The 10,806-nt window shown below is 39.5% G+C and overlaps 1 protein-coding gene across 5 annotated transcripts in view; it reads left to right on the forward strand.

The window, feature by feature from the left end:
- LOC307167486 (uncharacterized protein) overlaps nucleotides 1-5,470 on the forward strand; it is a 565,869-nt gene extending 560,399 nt beyond the window's left edge. For 2 of the 5 annotated variants that reach the window (XR_013822796.1, XR_013822797.1), the window contains 2 exons: nucleotides 129-1,777; nucleotides 1,895-2,861. Coding sequence is in view for 3 of the 5 variants with exons in the window: in XM_079886625.1 (XP_079742751.1) it covers nucleotides 3,527-3,611; nucleotides 3,924-5,017 (1,179 nt within the window). In the remaining 2 variants the exon portion in view is untranslated. Of the gene's footprint in view, nucleotides 1-128; nucleotides 2,862-3,355; nucleotides 3,612-3,923 lie in introns of those variants that run through there. The other 3 variants (XM_079886627.1, XM_079886626.1, XM_079886625.1) reach the window with 2 other exon arrangements.
- Nucleotides 5,471-10,806: the final 5,336 nt, after the last annotated feature.

Consider the following 10,806-nt stretch of genomic DNA (forward strand, 5'->3'; position numbering starts at 1 on the left):
ATTAACAAGAGAATGACAGAACTAACATTTGCCACATCAAAGATCTGATACTTGATACTCCATTGCTTTCTTCTTTTAAATCAGAATACAATTGAACTTATTTTAACAACATAATATTTTTATTTTAGACTGGATGGAGATGAAACCCCAAAAACATGAACTGAATGAAGCAGAGGAGGAACAGCAGAGCAACACAGCTAATAAGCTGCACACCTGCCCTCAGTGTGGAAAGAGTTTCAGACAAAAAGGACACCTTAAAACACACATAAGAATTCATACTGGAGAGAAACCATTTACCTGTGATCAGTGTGGTAAAGACTTTATTTCGTCATCACATCTAATCAAACACCTGAAAGTTCATGCAGATGAGAGGCCTTATGTGTGTTCTTTCTGTGGAAAGAGTTTTTCAAGGCTGGATCATTTTAAACTGCACCAGAAAACACACAATGAAGTGAGAGATCATGTGTGTTTGGACTGTGGGAAGAGCTTTACTAGAGCTGACCAATTGAGACAGCACCAAAGTTTTCATACTGGAGAAAATCCTTACAAGTGCTCATACTGTGACAAGAGTTTCAATCGGTCGGAGCATCTGAAATCACACGAGCGACTTCATACTGGAGAGAAGCCGTACCAGTGTACTCATTGTGGGAAGAGTTTCAGAGATACAACTGGTTTAAAAAGTCACCTGCGCGTTCACTCTGGAAAAAAACCTTTTAGCTGTGATCAATGTGGTAAAGAGTTTATTTCGTCATCAAATCTAAATCAACACCTGAAAGTTCATTCAGATGAGAGGCATTATGTGTGTTCGTTCTGTGGAAAGAGTTTTTCACGACTGGATCATTTTAAACTGCATCAGAAAACACATGATGAAGTGAGAGATCATTTGTGTTGTGACTGTGGGAAGAGCTTTACTAGAGCTGACAATCTGAATCGGCACCAAAGAATTCATTCTGGAGATAATCCTTACAAGTGCTCATATTGTGACAAGAGTTTCACTCGGTCCAGATCTCTGAAATCACACGAGCGAGTTCATACTGGAGAGAAGACTGTACCATTGCCCTCCACGTGAGATTTTGTGATTGAAATGAACTTTATAGCCCTTATTGTAAAATAGGCTCCTCCCACAACGTTCGTTTTGGCGCCCCTTAGCGACCGTAAATCGAAAGTTCAACTTTTTTTGATAATTATTGATATTCAGGGTGTTTTCACACCTGATAGTCCGCACCAAGGTCCTAACCAAAGTGCATGTTTTGAGACATTGTATACATTAGGTTAGTTTTGGTTTGGTTTCACATTGCAATTATGTGAGCGCACTAAAGAACTTTACGTGACGTACTTGCGTCCTGTTGTCATCATCTATATGGGCTGCATCTTGATATTGATTGGTTTGTAAACGGACATGCGTCTGACGTCAGCGTGTTGTCAATTCGGCGGGTAACTATGACAAGAATGAATGAACAGACGCATATCGTTGCCACTATACTTTTATTAATATGGCATTACTCCCTGCAGCACCAGCTATACCCGAGGCTAGTTCAAATTCGCCAAATGAACGTTCTCGTTGTGCGAACATTTTATTGTTGCCGGCAGGACAAATGTGTGTGTGAGAGAATCAGCTGGAAGAAACGCTGTGGGCAGGATTGACAGATCTGCTCATAAATATTCTTATTCAGTCGTTTAGGCTATGCGGGAACCACCAGAACTTCCTGTAAATGGTCTGAAAGTCCGAACCATACAGAAAATGCTATACACTAGAAATGGACCAAACCTTTGTTCAGTTTGATCCAGACTGAGACGACCTCTTTTCGTCGGACCAAATTTCGTCTGTTTGGTCCGGACCGTGGTCCAGGGGAGGTTTCACACCTGTAATTTTGATTCGGACCAAACTGAAAAGTCTGTATATATACTCCTTGTTTGGTTCAGTACTTTTGTCAAGTCTCATTTATGAGGGATGGCTGTTTTCTGAGTTTCTCTGCCTGTTCTTTTGGATTAAAAGGATAATTCCTATTTGGATATTTCTTATTTCCTGGAATTATCCTTATTCGTGTGCTTCATTGATACAGCCATTCCGTGACAATTATAATGATGTACCAACTAGGGTTTTCTGTATAGCTTACAGCATTAAGCCCCCAAAACACCCTACAGAGATTTAATTCAAGAACATGTTTTCACCGTTTAATTCACCATTTTCACCTCTGAATTTGCAGGTCTAATTATTAATGAGAGAGTACTAATATGTTGGCAGAGAGTTTTTCACAGACTCTGTTTCAGCCTGTTGACACCAATTCAATGTGATTAATGTGCCGCTTTACAGAAGATGTCAGACATTTTGGAGACAAAAGTCCTATTCACACTGGATTAGTATTATCTGGGGACCTCATGTGATTTAGAAATGCCTCCATTCTTTGCGAAAGATAGATCAAAAAGCACACAGGCAATAAAAATGATATACGACCCCGCCAAATCACAGAGATGCTGATTCGCACAGGACTAATATTATCACGGGACCTCTGTGTTCGGCGAAATATGCTAGGTCATTTGCAGGGGAATTTTTACTCTTCAAATTAAAGACAAAAAGACTTGAAATTAAGGTTGATTCGCACGGGATTAAGATCACAGACAACTTCTGTAATTATTACAAATGACTAGAGGTCACCAGGTAATACTTATCCTGTGTGAATAGGGCTAAAGAGGTTTTTCAGCAGCTCATTTAAACATGATGACACAGTTATTTCCCTCAGACTTTGTTCACAATTTAAATGCATTGTAAGTAATTCAGTGTAAATTCAGTTGTTTATTTTTATTTTATTTTACAAATTTTTCTCCGACAATAATTCACCAATAAATACTGGAAATATTCAGATCATTTCAGTGTATTTTTGGCAATCAGAGTTGGATGTTGTATGCAATTGTTTTGATAGAGGGAAACAAGATACATTTCTAGTTATTCTTCATACATTCTTCTTTAAACAAAATAAGTATCCACTGTTTGAGAAGTTATACCCATATTTGGTTTTCAACCATTAAAAATGGAAAAAATTCAACAATTTGAACATTGGGACCTACCAATCTCTTTGTAAATACAAAAATAATGATTTGCCATCTTTCTAAAGTCATTTTTACCGCCCTCTACAAAATACTGGATAACTCAGTAAATATAAACCCATCACATTCATGTCTGGCTTTCTTCAGAATTTTTTTTTTTTTTTTTTTTTTTTTGCCAGTGAAGTTTCTCAAATTTGGTTTATATGATGATAATATACAACTTGGTCAAAAACACGATTTATAACAGCAAATATATTCACTTAACTATCAAGTAATTAATTTAGTTCAGTATAAATTCAATAACTTTCAGATTCCAGATCTGGTCCTGTGGGCGTCAATATCACACAGTGATCACAGTTCACACCTGCAGTGAAGCCCCTCCCACAACAATTCACCAATAAATACTGGGAATATTCCCATCATCCTACAAGAGAAGGACAAACTCCAGGAGTAGCAGCTGAAATCTGTGTGACTGTTAAAGATGGAGTTTATTAAAGAGGAGATTGAAGACATGAGTGATCCAGAACCATCTAGAATAAAACATGAAGATATTGAGGAACAAATAGGTTGGTGTCCATTCTTGATTCTTCATTGTTGACTGCTTTGGTGGCTGTGAAATAATAAGTAGTATATTTATGATAAATGATGTAGAAATACAACTAAATGATCCTAATCTTGTATATAACAATGTGTCAAATACATTTTTATTATTCATATTAATGAGAATTATATAACAAACCTTCATCATTAAAAGATCTGATACTTTATACTCACACAGACAGAAACATATTCTCTTGTTGTCTACTTGTGTTCACTTGAATTTTCCTTGAAATTATCTTCCTTAAACTGATTATATCTACTTGATATGTTCATTTTAGGTCAGATGGAAGTAACAGAGCTAAAAGAAGAACTGAATGAAGACTTTAAACACTGTGACTTCAAAACTCAAGGAACAACAGTCAAACAGCGGCACTCCTGCTCTCAGTGTGGAAAGAGTTTCAGTCATAAAGGAAGCCTTAAGACACACATGAGAATTCACACTGGAGAGAAACCGTATACATGCACTCAGTGTGGATTGAGTTTCATATCTTCATCCTTACTCAAAATTCATCTGCATATTCACTCTGGAGAAAAACCTTTTAACTGTGATCAGTGTGGTAAAGAGTTCATTTTGTCATCACATCTAAAAAAACACATGAAAGTTCATTCAGATGAGAGGCCTTATGTGTGTTCTCTCTGTGGAAAGAGTTTTTCAAGACTGAACGGTTTTAAACGGCATCAGAAAACACATATTGAAGTGAGAGATCATGTGTGTTGCGATTGTGGGAAGAGCTTTGCTTTACCTGACCATCTGAAACGGCATCAAAGAGTTCATACTGGAGAAAAACCTCACAAGTGCTCATATTGTGACAAGAGTTTCACTCAGTCTGGAGCCCTGAAATCACACGAGCGAGTTCATACTGGAGAGAAGCCGTACTACTGCACTCAGTGTGGAAAAGGTTTTACTTCACCATCATATTTCAAAAAACACCTAACTTTTCATACAGGTGTTAAGCCTCACTTGTGTTCTCTCTGTGGAAAGAGTTTTACACTGCTGGATAGTTTTAAACGACACCAGAAAACACATAATGAAGTGAGAGATCATGTGTGTTGTGACTGTGGGAAGAGCTTTACTAGAGCTGAATGTCTAAAAGAGCACCAAAGAATTCATACTGGAGAAAAACCTTACAAGTGCTCATATTGTGACAAGAGTTTCTCTCGGTCTGGACATCTGAAATCACATGAGCGAGTTCATACTGGAGAGAAGCCGTATCACTGTACTCGGTGTGAGAAGAGTTTCACTCAGTCTGGAAACCTGAAAGAACATGAGCGAGTTCATACTGGACAGAAGCCGTACAACTGTACTCAGTGTGAGAAGAGTTTTAGACATGTATCAAGCCTTCATGCTCATATAAAAAACTGTTGCAAGTGATCAACATTTGTTTTCATCTCAAATACATTCAGGTAAATTCTGCAAGATAAAATATGGAGAATGTTTTTTTTTTTTTGTTAAAATAATTGAAAGACTAGAAAGACTTAAGAGTTCAAGCTTCAACATTGTAAATCTTTTTTGTGTGCAAAATCTCTCTGCATGGATTGTGTGCTTAGTAGGTCTATCTTGAATTAGATGTGTATTGTCACTTATTTACAAAGTTTACTATATTGTTTTCTGATAGTACATGCAATTAAATAAACATAAACATAAGAAATAAACATAAAAAAACAAATTGTCTTGACAAAAAGTGTTTAACTGTGATTGTTTAAACTGAAAACAAGTCTTATATGTGCTTGTAGAAAGAGTTCTTCACTGCTGGACTCAGATGTTCAAGATATTGGGGTAACAAATATGTAATTTTCCTCTGTTTTTATATTTATTTGAGGAACAACTCAAGCATCATACAACCAAGCAACATAAAATCAAGAGTGCTGTTTTTCCGAATATCAGATTGATTGTAAATGTGACATTACGCAACTGCTCCATGACCAAGTTATTAATGGGTAACTTTAAATTTTAGGGGAGGGAGTGAGGGGGGGTCCAAGATGGCTACCTGATCAGACGTGTTTGTTTGAGCTCTTGCACCAACTGTGCTTAGTGCAAAAATAACTTTTTGTTATTTGTACACTGTGTTGCTATTTTGTTACAACTCTGACTTTAAGTTTTCCTTTGTTCTGTGTTAACATGGGGTGTAAATGTGGTCATTCGAATTACTCTTCGGTCGCTGCTAAACCAGCTGATGATAACACGTGCTCTTCAGCCAGCAGTGGCCATGATTACGTGGTCACTTGCGCGACCGAGGAAGATATGTTTAATTTGGCTGAAGAGGAGTTTCCTGTATTGCCTATTAGGGCTGGGACAATATATATCGATGCATCTCGATTCTTGGATCGATTCCAATTTTTTACGAATGCATCCCTATACGGAAAAAAAATATATTGAAATATATTTTAAAGTCTCAAAAATATATGTGGCATATATTCCAAATACATTTAAATATATTTGCATTGTTGTTCACTTATATTTATCATTTTGAAATATATTCTGAAAATATATTTCAAACCTATTTCTTTTGTATATGGGTGAGCTTAGTTTTTAACAGCAGATTGCTCTCTAGGCTAGTTTTTAACCGCACGCTAAAACGAAGATGAGTGCTCGTGCGTTCGGCTGAGTCTGAGAATGTACTTGCACCTCAGAATTAGAGGTCTGCAAGCCCGACGGGGCCCAACACGCTAAGCCCATTCGGGCCGGGCTCGGGCCTTTTTTTTTTTTTACAGATCGGGCTCAGATATCCCCAACTGAGCAAGCCAAAGGCAACAGTGGCAAGGAACCGAAAAACTCCATCAAGTGACCTAATGGAGAAAAAAAACCTTGGGAAGAACCCAGGCTCAGTCGGGGGCCAGTTCTCCTCTGGCGTTTATGAACTAGAGACTGGAATTAACTGTAAGATTAAAAAAAATATTATACGAATAACTGGCTGAAGAGATGCGTCTTTAATCTAGTTTTAAACTGGGAGAGCGAGTCTGAGCAACGAACAGTATCAGGAAGGCTATTCCAGAGTTTTGGAGCTAAATGTGAAAATGCTCTCCCTCCTTTGGTGGATCTGGATATCCTAGGTATGACTAAACGCCTCGAATTTAGTGATCTTAAAGATCTTAGTGTGTTTCCATTTACGCTCTAAATTACGGGTTTCTCTCTTTAGAACACGCGTAGTATTGTTGTAAAATGGTGCTTTAATTTTCTATCTGACCTTTTTTAATTTAATGGGTGCAACAATGTCCAATGTTCTAGAGAGAATGGTGCTCATAGTGCTAGTTAGTTCTTCTAGTCTAGTTCATCTGTTTGTTTGGGTTCAGGCAGCAGCTGAGACAGATCGGATAAGCAATTTGAGAAATTATCTATGGTGGATGGAAGGATTGTTCTGCCTGGTCGATAACGCGGTGCAGCATGACATATTACAGCAGTACGTAATATGCAAGTTACCATGTAATGGTCAGTAACATCATCACTTTGTGGAATGATATCTATATCGGTTGGATCGGTTCCATATGATAAAATTAAATCGAGTGTATGATTAAGACGATGAGTGGGACCAGTGACGTTTTGCTTGACCCCAAAGGAGTTTAATAAATCTGTAAACGCAGCCCCTAACGCATCATTTGAATTATCTACGTGTATGTTAAAATCTCCAACAATTAATGCTTCATCGACGTTGACCAATAGATCTGAGAGAAAATCTGCAGCGTAAGGCCCAGGCGGTCTATATACGGTAGCCAAGGCTAGAGATAATAGGGATTTTTTTCTTACATCTGAGAGAGTAACATTTAATACAAGTACTTCAAACGAATTAAACTTGACACCTATTTTCTGGGTAACATTAAGAATATCTCTATAGATTGTTGCAACACCACCGCCACGACCAATCAGACGGGGCTCATGCTTATAACAGTACCCTGATGGAGTAGACTTATTAAGACCGAAATAATCATTTGGTTTAAGCCAGGTTTCAGTAAGGCAAAGTACATCGATGCTATAATCTGTGACTATTTAATTTACAATAACTGCCTTAGGTGTGAGTGATCTAATGTTTAGAAGACCTAGCTTTAGAAATTGTTTTTGTTCACTAATAGCGAGGTTTTCTGTTTTAATAACAATTAGATTTTTCCTAGATCCTGCAGTAAATTTATTATTTGATTGCACTAAACGAGGAATAGACACAGTTTCTATGCAATGTTCTACACTAGTATTTATATCAATTAAGTTGGTGCAGCAGAGACTGTAATTTGGACTTTTGGTTAAGTCAAGCGGTATTTAACATCTTGGAGATGTTATCAGACAGAAGATCTGCTCCGAATCTGCTTGGGTGTAAGCCATCAGCACGGAAGAGCCTAGGACGTTCCCAAAACAGATTCCAATTATTTACAAAGAGCAGTTTCTGCTCATTACACCATGAAATTAACCATTCATTTAGCACGAATAATCTACTGAACTTTTCATGCCCTTGTCGGTACGTGGGAAGCGGTCCTGACACAATAATCGTTGTTTCAGGCGATGTGCTGCGTACTGTCTCGATCAGGCTCCTGAAGTCTTTCTTCAGAACCTCTGTCTGCCGCAGCCTGTTAACGTTCACTCCCGCGTGCAACACGACGGCTCCGACATGCTCGTCACCGTTCAAGATCTCGGGTACCCGCACAGCGATATCGAAAACACGAGCACCAGGAAAGCAGTGACTACGCACCTTACTTTTACCTAATGTAGCGTGGACGTGCCGGACGATGGAATCGCCGATGATCACAGCATTGCGTTCGGTTTCGCGAAGAGGGGAGAAGCGGTTCTGGGTGGAGATCTCGAAAACCGGGAAGGGCGGAGAGATTCGTGCTCTGGTCCTGGCCACGTGCACGTTCTCTGATGCGCGCAGTCTCTGCTACACGCGAACACACGCACGGCACATCACACGCTACTGAAAGGAAAACTTTTATTATTGGCCTGAAACATCAACAATCATGCCCACATTTTCTCATATTTTCTCTCCTTTCATTGTGCCCATAATGTACGTGCAGAGCACACGTCACATAATGTGTATGAAATATTGTTATATTTATTATATTATAAATATTATACATCGCCTAAGCAACACAAACGCAATACGCATATACGCACGCATCACTCACGTGCATTAACAGATGACAGTTGACCATGCAGAGGATCAGGAAGAAGTTGGATTTTCTTTTTTTCATTAATATTATTTAACATTAGCCAGTTGGCGAAGAGTTCTTCATTTTTGAACATTGTTTTGAACATTGTTCTTCAGTTACTTAAAAGCAAAGAAAGGTAGGCCGTTTATTTACTTATTTTTGCGGTTGGATCCCGTAGCGCTATATTCTCTACTGCATGCTTATGCTTCTCTCTAATGGACAGTCTGTTCAATATTTGTGGGCATGATTGTTGATGTTTCAGGCCAATAATAAAAGTTCACCTTTCAGTAGCGTGTGATGTGCCGTGCGTGTGTTTGCCGTGCGTGTGTTCGCGTGTAGCAGAGACTGCGCGCATCAGAGAACGTGCATAAAATAGTGCGCGTCAGAGAGAGCTTAAAGTGATGTTAATGTTGGTCTCGGGTCGGGTCGTGTTCGGGCTAAAAAAATTGCAGTCGTTGTCGGGCTGGGGCTGGGTAGGGCTTGAACACCACGGGCCAGGGCCGGGTTAGGGCTGGAGTTTTTGGCCCGTGCAGGGCTCTACTCAGAATGCTTTTATGACGTGATATTAATGTAGACAGCCCACTGCAAACACCCTTGTAATTCACTTCAACCTTTTCGAACTTTATGAATGATTATTTAATAGAAGGTTCACAAGCATACTGTTTCTAAAACATGCAGTGCCATCTGCTGATCGATTCAAAAGAGATTCGCGATACATTCGTAAAAATTGGAATTGATCCAGAATCATTTCTCGATTCACGATGCATCGATATATTGCCCCCCCAGCCTTATTGCCTATCACCCCGAGTAAATCGCCGATCATAAAGAAAAGAGCAAGTGACGATGCTCGAGCTGATGTCTCGTCGCAACTGTAAGGCATAACGCAGTGGATCAACAGCCGCTCTGATGGCATTGGAAAAAAAAAGATCTCTGACATGTCCGCCGATTTGAAAGCTGTTGTTGATAAGATTACAAATCTTAAGCGGCGTGTGGATGATGTTGAGCGCAGATGCAACGAAGGATGGATGACATGGAAACGTACTTTAGAAGACGTAATCTGAGGATTGGCAGGATTCCAGAATCTGCACATGAAGACATCCGCCTTGAAGTGGTCAAAATCTGTCAAAAAGTTCTTCCTAGTGCAAAGGACAAGCTCCCAGAAGTTATTGATATTGTTCATCGTCTCGAGAAGATTGAACTAGGTGGCGCGGAAAGATCCAGGGTGACCATTATGCAGTTTTCTGTCCGCTCTTACAGAGACGCTGTCTGGAAGGCCGCGAATAATTCTTCATACCTTAAAGTTGTGGCCAGAGGTTCAGAAGGCACGTGCAGAGGGGAAGACGGCATTCTTCGTCGGAGGCAGAGCTTTCATTCAAGGACAGGTTGAAATCGTTCTTTCTACATGCGATGTTTTCATCTTAATACCTGACATTGCCAATTTTGATATGTCAGGTATACTTTGAAGTAGGGCTGGGCGATATATCGATATAAAAAATATATCGATATATTTTTAAACGCGATATGGAATTAGACCATATCGCATATATCGATATATTTCAAATTTGCGCTGTGATCCTTGCTCAAGGCAACAGCTGACCTGGAGCTCCCTGCACTGCTCCCCGCGCCCCCGCCACCGCCCCTCCTTTTCCAGTTTGCGTGCGTGTTTAGAGCATGTATGTTATGAGAGGCGAATCATGACTACTTCAGAAAACCCAGCACAATAGGAACTACCAGGCAGTGACATAAGTGTACGCTGAAATAAAGTTTTTCACCTCAGAAAAACAGACTTTCTTGTCCTGTCAGCCGTTATATGTGCTCGTAGCGCACACTCATCAATTGCACGCGCAAATGCGGCGGCGCGCGCTGTTCGCTGTGTATCACCCTATTTTTTACAGTCTATGGTATCACCTCACTATCGCCAAACTGTGAGCATGCAACGCCGTTAGGCTACGTTGTAAATTACACGAAGTAAAAGTAATGCAGGTATGATTTTCATCCTATTCACCAGGAGCAGTTTCCATGTTTCATTAA

The sequence above is a fragment of the Squalius cephalus genome (assembly GCF_949319135.1).
Source record: "Squalius cephalus genome assembly, chromosome: 11".
Classification (NCBI taxonomy): Eukaryota; Metazoa; Chordata; class Actinopteri; order Cypriniformes; family Leuciscidae; genus Squalius; species Squalius cephalus.